At 35.7% G+C, this 16,313-nt stretch overlaps 1 protein-coding gene across 1 annotated transcript in view; it reads right to left on the bottom strand.

Annotated features, from left to right (window-relative positions):
* Positions 1-77: 77 nt before the first annotated feature.
* plg (plasminogen) overlaps positions 78-16,313 on the bottom strand; it is a 49,916-nt gene continuing 33,680 nt past the window's right edge. The window contains exons 10-20 of the mRNA XM_088909731.1: positions 14,335-14,459; positions 9,432-9,588; positions 8,701-8,882; positions 5,684-5,832; positions 5,063-5,156; positions 4,624-4,738; positions 3,309-3,383; positions 2,570-2,710; positions 2,135-2,241; positions 955-1,100; positions 78-384 (exon numbers count right to left, since the gene is read on the bottom strand). Of these exons, the coding sequence (XP_088765857.1) occupies positions 220-384; positions 955-1,100; positions 2,135-2,241; positions 2,570-2,710; positions 3,309-3,383; positions 4,624-4,738; positions 5,063-5,156; positions 5,684-5,832; positions 8,701-8,882; positions 9,432-9,588; positions 14,335-14,459 (1,456 nt within the window). The 3' untranslated portion in view covers positions 78-219. The remainder of the gene's footprint in view (positions 385-954; positions 1,101-2,134; positions 2,242-2,569; positions 2,711-3,308; positions 3,384-4,623; positions 4,739-5,062; positions 5,157-5,683; positions 5,833-8,700; positions 8,883-9,431; positions 9,589-14,334; positions 14,460-16,313) is intronic.

The raw sequence follows: 16,313 nt of genomic DNA, 5'->3' as shown, positions 1-16,313 counted from the left end.
CAAATGAATAAAGAAGTCCAAGCTGAAGAAAATGGTGATCTTATAGAAACCACACAGAAAAGAAAAACAAAAACACGTAATATTTGATTTTTTTTTATTGTCTAATTTACATGAGTACTGGTCAACTTAAAATGTGTTTTTAGGTTCCCCATATACGACTGCTTTACAGGTTAGAAAAAAAACATTGTTTTTGAGAATTTTCTAGGAACCTATTTACAATCAAGGATTATTTGCAATTTGTTCCTCAACCCAGTCAACAAACTTTGAGACTCTAACATAGACTCCAGGTTTCATTGCATTTGCACAGCCCAGTCCCCAAGATGTGACTCCCTGAAGGATAAAAGTATTTTGCGAATAGCAGACCAAGGGACCTCCACTGTCACCCTAAGAACACACAATTGAAGACATGAGAACCACACATGTTATAATGCATTACAATTCTACAGAAACCTAACACCACCAGTGGCACTTGGAAAACTTGGTCAGTTTTAATTTAGAGGAATAGGAATGATATTTTCTTTAAATCAAACAAGTCAAAGTATGTTCTATATTTATTATATTTCTTAATGTGGTACAGTAAATTCTTATAATTGTATTAAATACAAAGTTAATTACATAAGATTAAATATCTTTATTTCAGCTGCATTTAAGTAGAAATCTATAAAGAAGTAAGCAAATAATCTGACTCTACAATCTTGTAAAAGGAAAGGTTGGAAATGTAATTTAAAAAACTAAGTGTATGATTTGGCTCTGTTCTATTTTGAAGAGGGAATTAAAACGATATTGCACAGTATATACTGTACACTGGATTGTTTCTAGCCCACTCCTGCAACCTTTGTTATATTTCAGACAACTAGATTAATAATCATTGTAGCATGGCAAGCATTTTACATTGAATTTAACATTATTTCCTCTGGTATCATTATCTGCTTATTAAAATCGTGTCTGTCTTACCTGGCAGCTGTCTGAACCCCCTTCTATATTTCCAGCACACATTTCATGGTCCTGCACCCTTCCACCTAGATATGCAGGACGATTGCAAACTTTGTTTTCAATGACAGGGAAACCAGTTTCTTTAAGCACCCCATCTCCTCCAGTACCTACAAAAAGAATTTTACAACACCTCAGATTCAGTACTGTATTTTGGAAACACTTAACAAAAAATGGGTAGAAGAACCACTGCAAGTTATGCCCTACATGGATTGCTTCAAGAAACTCATTATTGTTTCTTTAGAACAATAACAACAAAATCTCAGAAGGTATTAAATAGTTTTTCAAAACCTTTAAATGCATTGACGAAGACAGCCAGAACACTACTTCATACTTTACATTAAAATCATGACCACAAGGCATGTTTCAATATTTTGGAAGCTGATTCAACAGAAACCTCTTAGAACAAAGAGTGGACATTAAAAAAGGAATGTTTTGAGAATAATTTTGTGGGGAGAAGTAGCCTGCAGTTGTGAATACAACAAAATACACTAAAAATATTACTGTTTCTAGTAAATATTGTGTCATAATGCATAATGTTTTTAATTCACAATGTAATGATTAACTTAAACATTGTTCATTTGATAGTTTAAAGTGTATAGATGTGTTACCTCTTTTAATTGGATGGAACCTCAAAATGGGGTATTTTGTAACTGAACATAATTTAAGTTTATTAGCATTTAACCAGATATTTATAAAATATTATTTTCCATTTATAAACCACTTAAGTGCCTTAAATCTTAATAATTAATTATTTTCATATATTTTAAACAGAAAACAACTAAAGAGTTTAACAATTGTATTGATTTTTGTTCCACTGCATTCTAACTTTTATCTCAAATAGGATAAAAGCCCTAAGATAAAAGTGTCACATTCCAAGGATTTGCTGCTCCAGTCCTCTAATCCAGCATACTGTAGATGTCTGTTTTTCATTTAATCTTTGGTTAGTTGGTAAGTTAAATTACATTAAACTTTAAATTAAAAATGTTTTGAAAAATATGACCACCATTTATAGGTCTTGATAACAGTCTGTATGCTGCAGAACAATCATTACTTGAGAGACTGTTACCTATTTATTGAATTGTCCTATTAGTGCACACTAATACTATTCCACTAATACTACTTCTCATATTATAGATCATACCTTTTGTCTCACCCCATCCAGTCACATAACATTCAGTCCCACTTGGGGCTATGTAATCTTTCTCTGGCAAACAAGCAGGCAGAACTTTATCATTTATTGTAGCAGGTCTGGAACAGAGAAATTAGACACTACTATACTGGCATTTATTTCTTTAAGTGCTAAGAATTGTGTTCACTTGTAATTATTTATACATTACTTTTTAAATAATATACAAACATCAAAATCAAGAAAATAAACTAGTCCCATAAGATTATGGAATTTGTAGACTTTGCAATAATATAGTATTATTTATAATAATACAGTAATGCAGATACAGCAATGTGTCAATATGCTTGTCTGTATTATACAGTGTATACAATACCTGAACTTTATTTTTTTTAATTGGAAAAACACATTGTGAGGTATTGTATGTGACCTGTAAATCCTGATACAAACCTGGTTAGTTTAAGCAATGCAATATCAATTCCAGGTGGTCCTAAGATGAGTTTTTCCACATCTATTTCTTGCTTTGACAGTTCTGTTGCTAGTTCTCTGTAGATTCCTAGATATACTTTGTAAGCAGCGGGTCTCTTTGATCTGCAAAAACATACAGATTTAAATACAGTATATAATACTTGGGAATTCTTATCAATTCATCAAGGGTGCAATTACACCCAACAGGTTAGAAACTTCTCAAGAAGAAGTAGTTTTTCTTCCTTTAGATTTTTTGTTTTTGTCTGTTTTCGTGAGAATTTTTTTTTAGCTATTTGTTTAAAAAAAATACTTTTGGGGAAATAAAGACACTTAAAACTTCATCTTCATTAACGGTAGTGCACAGTCTCTTACTTATGCTAGACAGCCAAAAGATCCTATAGTGGTGCTTAGCACCCCAAGGTATCACTTCTTTGAAGGAAATGCTTTTTTGTAACTCTACAATGCAAAAACAGAACATTTGCATTGTATTGATTTCCAGCAAGTTGTTTATACTTATACAGTATACTTCAGTCTTTTTTGTATTGTATTCTGAATATGACAACCGAAGAAGGCACCACAACCAAAACGTTGTGTTTGCGTTCTTTTCTTTTCAGCATGGAATAAACCTACAGTATTACTTGTTCCTTTGCAGCCTCTGCATGCTGATGCAGCTACTGACCTGAACTATTTCTGTATTAAGATGTCAAACATGCTTACTTACCTCTCAAGGCAATGAGCTGCTGTCAGAACCCATTGTGGCCTTATCAATGTTCCTCCACAGAAGTGTAAGCCATAGCTGAAGTACAGGGAATTATTGATTTTATTGTTTAATCAAATACTGAATCCAAAAAATTTAAAACACCACACAGTAGTACACATAATGTTTTCATAGGCTAAAATATCAGCTTCCCTTTAATAGTTTCAGTTTTATTTCTCAAACATTTAACATCCTAGAAATAAATAACCTACTGTAGGTAACTAAAATGACTGATGGAGATGAAAAAGAAGCTCTTGTTTAATATTTTATCTTTATATTTAAAGAGAGAAATATACATTTTATTTTCAATTTGAAAACATTTTACATAGTGAACTATGTGAATACTTGTACTTTTCCATGAAGATAAATGTGTAACATGGAAACATGGGTTTTGATAGGTTCATTAAGCAAACAAGAGAAATACAGTACACTCTTACTCTTCTATATGATCAAATTAAGGAGAAATCCACACACTCCTGAGACTCTGACAGAATAGATAATAGATACTGTATAGTACCTCTATACTGTGAAACAGTTTAAACAGCTTGCATTCCAGAGTGTCTGTATGCAACAGATTATTTCCCTTTTCATGTTGTTAGACATAAATCTTTAATTACCAAAATTATCCTGAAACTAGGATTATGCATTTCCCCTTCCTATAACAAAAGATTCGTATCCTAATCCCTTCTATTCATTTGCAGGTTTTGACTTCACACGTCTCTTCCAGTTCTCTGCCAGTTTCCCTCTCTCCCTCACACCTGAACATTGTCTCTTTTCTTTTCCTTTCAGTATGTAATAAACCTTTACTTAACTATAATGTAGTTACTAAGGTGCTAATACGTCGTATTATAATACTATTATAAATACTGTTGTGTTTTGAAATACTTTCTGTGTCACAAACTATGTGACCATCAAGAGATGTACAGTATTACAATACCTGAACAAGCAAATTACAATTCAGTTAATGGTGATAGAGAACACTATTTTTCTTTTATATTTATTTTTATAAATGTGTTACCTATATTTATGTAACTGAACCATTGTTAAGGATAAAAGGAACTTTAATCCACTTGCTGTTTAGAACTCATTTTGAAAAACTGATTTTTCTTATAAATGTTTATTGACGCTAGAAATATACCTTTAATATGGGGCAGTGTTGCTTCAATATTACTGTTTTTACATCAGTGTTAAATCTTCTTTACATGTTTTGCATCCATTGAGATACAATAAGCAAAGCATAATGTATACATTTTCAATAGCTATGTAAGAAATACCCTACCTTGTCCGAAGACTAATCTGCCAGGGCCATGAGTAAGGTTTGGACACACAGCCTCCAACAATTCTTCCAAAGCACCTCTTGGGTGTTATAGCAGGTTTTCCACACTCCAGGTTTTCTGTTTAAGAGCAATATATATAGAAACAGACAGAAGCATTAACATCTGAAACAATGTTCAGATTTATCAAGGAAACTTGTTTTTTACCAGACTACTTTTAGCAGTGATAAGTTTCTGAATTTTATCTCACACAAATTTGTGTTACTGAGTAGCAGTGCTTCGAAATAAATATACAGAGTCAAGGGAGCACTTTTCACATACAGTATCTTATGCCTGCAACTTCATGAAGTGTTTCTTTCATTCTTCATTATTTTGACACATTTCAGTTGCTGTCTTTTCTTAGTGTTTACAGTTTTATAAACAATGAAAGGAGAGAATTCTCACCACAAAGTGGAATTTGACAATAGTCCCATTTTTTGGCAGGATCTGTAGTGTAGCACCAAGGTCCATTCACATCACCATCAGGATTTCTGCATTTCTGAAAATTGTTTAGTGGTATTTAGAAAGTGTTCAGTTAATATTAATGAATATCTGAATTGAATATTTGAAAACAATAATAAAACTAAATAATATTCTTAAAGGGAATATTACTTTCTAGGTCACATTTCTAAGAAAAAAATTGTTTTTTAAAGCTTCAAACAACAACTGTAAAAGACAAAGCAGTTTTTTTTTAAATAGAGATGAACCCCTCTCTTGAAGACCCAGAATCCCACAGTTTTTAATGAAAAAAAACAACAAGCCTAATAATCTGACATTATTATATATTCTGACATTTAATACTTTTTTAAAATGACTTTGTGCTTTAAGGGTTGGTCAGCCAATGACAAAAATACAAATAAAATTTGTCCCATTAAATACAACAGTAATGATTCGCTCTTAAAAGTTTTTAAATATTTGGTGATAGATTGGCCCTAAAATAAGCAATATTATTGAAATAAGTAATGTCGTAAGTAATATTTCAACTATCTTAGTATCTTAAAAAGATATTTGAACAGACTCACTCACATTTGACTCCAGGCCTTTATCAGGGTGGGTCTGGGGTGTAAAGCTGGCATGCTGATGGGGAGTGTTGGAGCTCCATTCTTGGCAAGTTACTCCAAGTGCAGTGATTGATGTTGGACCTCTGTAATCCTGTCCATTGCCAATCATGCAATCTGAAAGAGGAAAGTCACACTTTAACTTATATGAACTTTGAACCTACAGTATATGCATTTTAAGTAGGAGGATCATATGGGCAAGGATAATGGGACCAGCCAAGGATATAAGTTTAAACCTGTACACCCAGTACTGGTCACTCTGAAAACAGCGTTTCCTTGTTTTCACTCTTGTTTAGCTCTCAGGTGCTAAATTAATACTTTACAGAACTTAATAAAAAATAATACAGATGTATAGCAGGTAGTGGTAGCTAAAAATAAAAAAATAAGGTACACATCTTTAACTCTGTCACTTGCTGTGGTTATTTTGGGAAAGTGTTCAGCTCAGAGTGATGTATTGGTGGTTCAGTGTTAGGATTCTGTACTCCAAAAACTATTCCAACTATAACCCAAGTTACACTTTTAACAAATTGTCCTTCTTTCTCTAACAATAGAATAATTTGTGAACTATATTCACATTTATAAATATTGAATATATCACAGTATGTCAAATACTGTATTAAAATATTTAATATTTTTTGTATTAACTTATTTTTATTTTTAATTTAAAAGAAATAATGAACCTCCAGACCAACAATCTCCACGTTTCTCAGAAAGAGCAAGGGAATTTAAAGATCCCCTTAAACGAAATCGCAATTGAGTTATTTACATGTAGATTATACACTATTAAGTTTCAAATACAAATTTCTAATGCCACTACATATATTTTTAAATTATTAAATTATATCATTTAAAAACTAAATTTTCATTTTTATAGATGTTTTGTGCTGCCTGTTTTCTTCTTAGTAGTTTAAATAATTATGTTTTTATGTGTGAAATACATTTGGGTTAATAACATCTGTTCTAAAAGGTTTCAGATTTGTTTTAATTTGTATCTGTTGTAACTGTTAATACAATTAACTGTAACTGTTAAAATTAATTGTACAAAATAAAAAATATTAAAAAGCATTGTCATTAATATAATTATTGTGTATCTCTAAGTGGAGTTAATCTCACCTACAGTACTTTGCCCTCCTCTCTCGCTTCCTGAGATTTGCACATCTGGTGCACACCTTTAGGCTAGGTTAGGCTGCCAATTCTTCAACTAGAAGAATTACACCTAACAAAGCTAATACATTTTGTCTCCTAATCTCATTTATTATGTTTCTGACCAAACTACTGAACATACTTTCTCTTCTGTAAGTTTGAACTTATTGCATAAAAATGTTTTTATCTTCTTTCTGGAATATTACAGAGGAATATTACAGAGGAGGCAAGAACAGATGGCTGATAAAATGGAGGGTGGTGTCATTCAGCTTGTAGTTTCTTAATTCAGGTTCATATGTGTAGCGGCAATGCTTGTTAATAAGACAGAATTAAGCGTTGGTATGCTGTCCTAAAGGAGGCCCCATCTCACCCTCCATCTCTGTGGTGCAGCCACAGAGAAAGTATTCATGCAGGCTGATTTAAGATGTTTTCTTTTGATAAGGAACAAGCTCCCAAAGGGGGATGCACTTAGCTAAGTCTGGCTATCATGATCAATGGTCATCCATTGGCGCCTATCTGTCTAGGGAGTGCCAGATGGACATCTGGACTGCATTCCTAAGTGTCAGGAGTAAGTGACTCATATCTCACCTTGATCAACCAATCAGGGACTGGTAGGGCCGAGTAACCCACGTGGGACTCAGAAGCCCATGGAACTTTCAGCCAATCAACGAGCTGAAGTTCCTCCAGGTAAAAACAGGCAACACAGAGAGCCTGGGGGATTCAGGAGATTCAGTGGAGAATTCTGTGGACAATTCTAAAGGGAATTCAAAGGAGAATTCCAGGGCAGGACAGCCCAGGAGCAGAAGGCTCCCAAGGGCAGGACATTCTCGCAGCGTGCCTCCTGACCATCCTGAGACTCAGCCCGGACAACCACGGAACGGCCAGTGTGTCCGAGTGCCAGAACTTTCCTTTGTTCTAAGAGTCTAGAGCGGAGGTTGCCAGAGAGTAACCAGAGGATCCACCCGAGGTTAGCAACAGCAGCAGGCCTCGTGAACAGGTCGGAACTGTGGACAGCTGAATCACTATTCAGAACTAGCGCTTCATCAGGAACGAACCGGTCCTCTTCCTGACTTGCTGGGACCCACAGTCATCTTTTCTCCTGTGCACAAACTTTGCTAGTTAAAGCCAACACTAACTAGCCGGTCAGTGAGCATCAGCAGCGCACCGTCGCAAGCGCACAGCACAGCCTGGCACGGAGCCAGAGAGCGCGGATTGGACAGCAACAAGCCTGCAGCTGATTGTTTGTGCCTGCAGGAGATATGAATCCCCAGAAATTGGATGAGTATTCAACTTCAATGCATTACAGCTCGAGAATTCAATTGTTATCCCAACCAGTTGATATCAATTTAATTCCTAAGAGTTATGTACTTGTTTCAAGTATCTAATGTAGAAGTTATAACCAAGTTCATTTATGAAACGGTCTAAATGAATGATATACTGAACGTATGTCCTCTTGATATATGTAACTCTTTGTAGCTGAATGAATATATATCTTTTGTATTCTGATAACCCTCTCGATAAGATCTGTTAGGTTTATATGCATATTCTATGTATTAATAAATGTATCCTCGTGTATTAGTACCTGTGTGTGTGCGTTGTTTGAGTTATGTCGCATGGTTGGATTCTAAAGCCATCGCAAGAATCAACTTTGTGATTTACTGCTACAATTAATAATTGTCACAGTAAATGCCCAAACCCTACAGAACTGGTGCCTTCAGAGAGCCACTACATTTACATTTTGGCTGTGGCAACGTTACATATGTAACAAAATAATTCATGAGTTTAGAAGGGACATTAAGATTTTGTGAGACTGTCATTTTGATTGACTGATACGAAACTCACCTTTCACTTCATCTTGTTCTGGTGGGGTTTGAGGTTTGACTGCTGATGTGACAGCATCAGAACTGGCCTGCACCACACACTTCTCCACTCGGCAATACTCCCAGCGCACTGAGGGGTCTGTGGTATAGCACCATGGTGCACGATCACCATCGGGGTTCCTGCAGAAATTTCTCTTCAGATCGCTGTGGATCCAAAGCAGAAAAAGAGTCTTTACATCTTGCAGTGTTTCGAAGAGCAATATACCCCTACCTTAAGTATGAAAAGAACCAAAAAGCTGAAGATCTCACAATGTAAGAGCACAGACCAGATAAGAAAGCAGCCATGTTTCCTGATTTTGGAAGGTTCTTTCTCAATCATGCTTACAACAGATACCTTATTCTTCATAGGGAGAAACCCATCATTTAACATCCTTGCAGGAGAGAGACATGACTGGAGGAGCAATGTGCTTCATACTGCAGTGTCATAGGAATCTAGCCCGCTACATCTTGCACCATTCAAAACACAAACCTAGACTGAAAGCACTTTCAGTTTTAAAAAAATCAGGAAAGAAATTTTATATTTGGATTTCATATTGTAATCTTGGCTATTTTTACAATATAGAGTAATTATACAGAAAATATCAGAGAAAGTGATTCCTTATCTGAAAGAATACTCAGCTTCATTTTAAAAATACAATTTTATCCTTTTTGTAGATAAAGGGCATTTTGTGATTTATGTCCCTATTATCCTACGCTTTTGGGAAGCTTTGAGGAGTCTTCTTATGACTGTGAGGAACCATGGAACTCCAGGCTTGGCACTTCCTCCCGCTAACTGTCTCTGAGATGACTCCTCGGTAACTGGTCCCATTTCCCTCATAGCAGTCAATAGCAGGAGGGATGATAGGCTCATCTACAGGTCAGATGGAAGCAACGTTAGTTATTAGTACATTTACATGGCCTATTGTAACATGCTGTGGTTTAATATGACTAGATGTTTGTGTGCACTTCTGGAATTTGGCAAATATTTTTACTCTGAGATAATTTGTCGGCAGAATAAACTAGCATGAACAGTTCAACTAAATAATGTACATTCTTGTACATTCAAGATTTACAGATCTCACTCAGTTTTTTAATGCATTGTATACTCAGGAATAAATTGGATACTAATAATACTAATATGATATTACAACATAATGGGTGCTATAAAATTAAAAATGCTAATATCATACATCATAAGACGTAATGGCCTCTATTAAACTTTTTAGTTAAAAATTGTAAACCCAAAAGCCAATCACAAAACTTGATGGTGTATTTTTTGTCTACAAGAAGTGTCTTCCTTCTAGTCAACAGTCAAAGTTTCGGTCAAGAACTGTTTTTGTAGTTAGCAATTGGCAGGTATATTGAGATTTTGTTTTAATCTGGATTATAAAAACATCAAACACACAAAATCATGTTTAAAGAAGTAATTTTTAGTAGAGTATTGTATAGTCAGTTTAACAGGGGTTCCCTCTAGTACCTAAGACAAATATGCTGTGATTAATTATTTGTTTTAAAATTGTCCTGTCATTACATTGGAGAGGTATAATATTGTCAACAGATGAAGACACAAAACTTTGACACTTTTGATACTTCTTGAACCACCACTCCCTATTTTTTAAAGTGTAGTAATTAAGCAAAAAATGCTCAAGCTTATTTTTGATTTTTTTAATCAAAATTAAGATGTGATTTTAAAACCTTGTATGGTCCGTACAGCATTAGTATTTAAAAAATACTGTTACATTTGATTAAATATTTTAAGCATTACATTTATGGTCCATTCACACATTTCATTGTAATATTTACACAAAAAAATGTTTTTAAAAGCTCTTATTTATGGAAAATGTATTCAGTATCCATTATCAATTTTGAAATGGATTGAAAATGCTTGCAAGACAAAAACTAAATTATAAAGCAGGTCTCCAATGATGTAGCCTCACAAACCTTAATGGCTGAGAGGTAATGATTTATTTCTAAGAGGGTTCACTTTATTTCATGTAATGGAATATAATGAGCAAAATACATCTTTGTATTAAATAACAAAAATAAAAAACGTTTAGCATTACTCCACTTTTATTGTATTTAGCATACTGTATCATGAGGATGGCAGGTTCGGGCAAGGTCGCAGCTGTGGCCAGAACTACATTCCGCAGCAACCTGCCAGCAGCCATATCACCCTGCAACTCACAACTGGCAATCCACTGAAGTTAAGCAGGTGTGAGCCTGGTCAGTACCTAGATGGGAGACCTCCTTGGAAAAACTAAGGTTGCTGCTGGAAGAGGTGTTAGTGGGGCCAGCAGGGGGTGTTTACCCTGTGGTCCATGTGGGTCCTAATACCCCAGTATAGTGATGGGGACACTATACTGTAAACAGGTGCCGTCCTTAGGATGAGATATAAAACCGAGGTCCTGACTCTCTGGTATTTAAAAATCCCAGGGTGTTTCTCAAAAAGAGTAGGGGTGTAACCCTGGTGTCCTGGCCAAATTTCCCATTGGCCCTTACCACTCATGACCTCCTAATAATCCCCATCTATGAATTGGCTTCATTACTCTGCTCTCCTCCCCACTGAAAGCTGATGTGTGGTGAGTGTTCTGGCGCACTATGGCTGCTGTTGCATCATCCAGGTGTATGCTGCACATTGGTGGAGGGTAGTCCCCATTACCTGTAAAGTGCTTTGAGTGGAGTGTCCAGAAAAGCTCTATAAAGTGTAAGCAGTTTTTATTATTATTATTATTAATCTATAAGGAATGTCCTGTCACCCTTAGTCACCTGACCAGTCACCAGCTTTAAAACAAGTAAGAACAGACCAACAAGAGATACAGATTAAGCACTAAAGTTGATGTGCTAGTTTTGCACCTTACGTCTGTTTTTTTCTGGGATGAAAACAACACTTTTTACTACACCTTGTCCTCCAGGTGTATTACATTATATGCAGAGCGAACAGTACTAGAACTCAGTTAATTGATAAAATAGTTGTTTAAATATGAAATCAATCTTTTAATAAAAGAATCTTCTGGCATCCTCTAGAGCAGAGGTGTCAAACTCATTTTTTTTTTTCAAATTAAAAACATTGCGGGCCACAGATGCAGTGATCAATACTAAATAGAGTTTTAATAAAAATGTTGCCAAATGGTTTCCACATATTCAAGTGAACGTAGCCTATACAAACAAAATATTGCTTCAGTATTCCTCTATTAAAGAGTATGGTTGAGCATTTCATAAAAGAAAATGTATTCAAGATAAAAATAAGATCAAACATTTTAGGTAATTTTTGGAAGTTTAACTATATTGCACAAAATGAATTGAAATAAATAAAATAATTCATAAATAAAATAAATAAAAACAAACAAACACAAATAAGGATAGGTCTACATCACAAATTGTTCGCCTACTGTTGCTTTGCCAAGCCAGAAACCTGAGCTCTTTTATTTGATGTAAGAAAGTCTAATCTTGGCATAAAATCCTGAACTGTGGCTTCTCGCAAGATGGAGAAGAGGTGTGAATCTGTCAGGTGGGACCTGTGTGATGACGTGTTCCTCTTCATGACAGAGAATAGCTGCTCACACAGGTGCAGTATGTGCTTCCAAACATGCAGTTAATATGCACAACTTCGAGTCGAACTTATGGTATGGACTCTGGAATAAAGGGTGGGAAACTGTTTGCACCAACAGTGTCAAATTTATGTTTCAGCACACTATTACACTGGAGTTCAATTAGTTCCATTTGTAAGTTCACTGGTGCCCTCTCCGCATCAACACGAAAAGGATTTTTGAAAAGACTGAACTTGAATTCCTGGGATCAAAAGTCTGCGAATTGTCGTACAAATTCGGCATGAATTGAGATTAGTTTTCTGTCAAAGTCAGTGCTTGCAAAGGTTAGTTACTTGAGTTCATTGGCAACTGTTTGGCAAGTTGAAAAATGTCCAAAGTTCCCTTGCTGCATTTGATTTTGTCACAAACGCAAAGTCATTTTGGAAGCATTTCACTCAATCATACATGTCGGTGATCAAATAACTGCGTCCCTGTAATGTACCATTCAATGTTGCGAGGTGGCATATTACACCACATAAAAAAGCGAAGTCACAGAGCCACTTCTCGTCTCAAATCTCCATCACGGATATCCCTTTGTTTTCCATAATTTGTTCCATCTCTTTACGTAGCTCAAAACCACCCCACGGATGAAAATTGATAGTTGAGCGGTGTCTGTAGCATCTGTGCTCTTGTCAATGGCAAGTGAATATGCAATAAATTAGTTCGCTTTCTCTGCAAGCTGCTAGATCGTTAGCAATCTCGTCCATTCGAGTAGTCATTGTATTTCTAGTGAGACTGATGTTTGCAAAAGTAGACCTTGTCTCTGGACACACTCCTTCACTGACTTTTAACAGGCATTGCTTTGGAAAATCACCCTCACAGAATGGTCTCCCAGATTTAGTTATTTCTTCAGCCACGTTAAAACTTGCCTGCACTGCTGCTTCATTTGGTGATTTGGCCTTTATAAACATACTCTGCTGGAAATCAAGTTCCCTTTTTAACTATTTTTCTTTTCCTTTCTGAAGTACTTATGCCATCATATTTTTCTCCATGCTTTGTCAGGTAATGGCGCCTTATGTTAAACTCTTTCATAATGGCCACAGTTTCTTGGCATATTAGACACAACGATTTTCCCTTGTGTTCAACGAACAGGTATTCTCTCTCTCACCTTTCTTGAAAAACTCTACCCTCTCTGGTCTACTTTTCTTTTCTTCAACATTTTCTACAGTTACATATTACTATCAAGATGATAGTGTTTTTTCTACTACTAGATTCAAGGTGATATCTGTGTAAACGTAACTAATCTAATTAGTTTTACTCCTGAGGGGAGGGGAGGACATGAATACTCAGTTGTTGCTTGATGCGATTGGAGCCAAGGGCCTGGCTCATGGGAATTGGAGTTCCTGCTGTCGTGGGACTCATACAATAGAGCGGGAAAAGTCCTGCAAGGGCCGGATTAAAAGGATTGAGGGCCGAATGTGGTCCGTGGGCTGTGAGTTTGACACATGTGCTCTAGAGGAAACATGATGCTAAAACTGCCACCAGGAGAGAGAATTCTATATTTCAGTAAAGAAGCACAACTTGCACCATTTTGAACATCACAAAACATAAAACCTGCCCCGTCTAAGAGTCTTGGTATCAAAAGTACAAGCCACAGTGCACGTCATGTCATGGAAATCTATCCAAAGAACAGTATGAACGTCACTTGCAAATTCATCATTATAACTAGAGGAAATTACTACATGTGATTTGTCGGCAGGGACAAATGTCAAGTTTCAGCAACACAGTAACACTTGCAGCCTCCAAGATGTTTGTAAGCATGTGGTGCTATCAGTGAGGAAATGTATCTCTTTTCCAGTCTAGCTAAGACCCAGTACATGGCTGTATTGGCTGCAATGTATAACAAAGATGGGTAGGCCAGAGGAAATTACCTACACTTCCTCATTTCCTGCTCTGTGTGATTATGGGGATTGTTGTTGTTAACCAAGATGTGAAAGCACACTGGCTATTCAAGTCAGGTTCGTATAACAAAAAAATAATTGGTGATTATTAATTTATCAATAAAAAAGCAATACACATCTTACACTTACTTATGCTTGGCTCATCACCACAAGTCGGCACTTTACAGTATTCCCATCGAGTATTGGGGTCTGTAGTGTAGCACCAAGGCATCCTCTCACTGTCAGGATTTCTGCAGTAGTTTAACTCAAGGCCCCTGAAAGGACAGCAACACTCTTTATTTGTCTATTTTACACATATGGTTTCCAGCATTTTTTTACAATTTCATCTATAATTGCCTTTGAATGGAAGGACATTTAGAATTAGAATTTAGAATTAAGCCATACAGCATCAAGAAAAGACAACTGAAATTCATTGTAAAAAAATGTAAAAAAGATTTCTCAACAATGAATGAGAGAAGATAATGTAGGGAAGGAATTCAGGATTATACTTTATCAATTTAAAATCATAGTCAACATAATTAATATTGTTGTCTATTAGAGGGTACACTAGTTAAACCACTATGGCTTATGATATCACCTTTTAAGAATCAGTACCATTTAGCCAAAACATGCTAGTAAACAACTAGGACACAAAGATGACATGCTCTGGCCGCATACTTGTTGGCTCTGTTGTATCTTGAGATCTATGTAATTTGCAAAGTCCCAGGTCAGGTTTTGAGTTGTTTTAGTCTCCTGTGCTACTGTTCATGTACAGGAGGTCTGTTGTTAAGATGTTAGCTATGGTAAACTACAAACAGCAAATTGGTTAAGCCCTAGCTGAAGCTTTCTTTGGAATAGGAAGTACAATTAGAAATATTGTTAGGAATATTGTACTGTGAAAGCTGATCAATCAAGGCAACAAAATAATAATGTAATCTAATAGTAATCTGTGTGTTTATCTGTTAGGTTGTAATAATGACAATAAATAATTGTTTGTCTTTTAAGTATGTGCCTCTTTATTGCTACATCATATCACTGTGACAGGGACATAAATAAATTGTGTGATCATTTGTGGTGTGTAATTGGATATTTTAAATTGGTGTCAGGAATGTTTTTACTGTTATTATAGTATACAGATGCAGCCATTCAAAGTGCGCGGCACAGACACATACAGGTAATTGGCTACGGCCTCGCGCATCGTGACGCGCAATGACGCAAAATACCGCGGTACGTGATTGGTTGACCGACAGGGGCACTCGTGGTGCATTGGTCGGTTATAGAAAGATTTAAATGTCTTTACTGTGCCCGTTTTAGTATTGAATATTTATATGGAATTTTACCACTGAAGGGAAATCTTAGTAGCTGAGCATAAAAAGAATAGGAGCATAACGCATATGAAGGCCATAAATGATATTAATTTTGGAACATAAACATACAGTATTACAGTACATGGCTGGTCTCGGTAGTTTAAAGAAAAAATACACACCAGTATTCCATTTCTCCCTAAACATTTTAAGCATCTAAGTCTTTAACATGTGAAATAGAGTGTAAAAAAGTGGTAGTTTTAAGCTTTTCTGCTAATATAATATGGAATCGCGTATCTAAAGAAATTAATAATGATATAATTATATTCGTGTACTGCGACAGGGCTGTGTAGGGCTGTTTCACCTCTCTTTGCATGTGACTTCCCCAGTAGCCTACTGGTTTACGTGCCTGTTTAGTAACCCACAGGTTGTGTGTTCAAATCCAGCTGGTGCTGCAACTTTTCTTTTAACAAACATTTCTTTGAAAAAATAGAATAGCAATATTATGGACAATTAATTGACTTTTTATATTTCTAAATATCACAACATGATGTAATTTAATTCATTTTTAATAACAACGAATAGTCACCTTCTTTCTTTTTGACAACTGTCCCTGCTTCTGCTTCCTGCTTCTATCGTGTGTGTGTTTTTTTTCAAATACATTTTAGAAAAGTGTAATCTATACTAAAAAGCTGTACACCACCTGCTATATAGATACATATTGGCAGCTTTTAACTCCGCAAGTCACACACCAATACTCCATTTCTCCCTAAACATTTTAAGCACCAAAGTCATCACTCTCTGTGGGAGTGCTGGCTGTGACGA

The sequence above is a fragment of the Atractosteus spatula genome, chromosome 2, assembly GCF_055471065.1.
Source record: "Atractosteus spatula isolate fAtrSpa1 chromosome 2, fAtrSpa1.hap1, whole genome shotgun sequence".
Taxonomy (NCBI): Eukaryota; Metazoa; Chordata; class Actinopteri; order Semionotiformes; family Lepisosteidae; genus Atractosteus; species Atractosteus spatula.
Note: the sequence above shows the minus strand (reverse complement) of the source record. Positions and strands in the feature narration are given on the sequence as shown.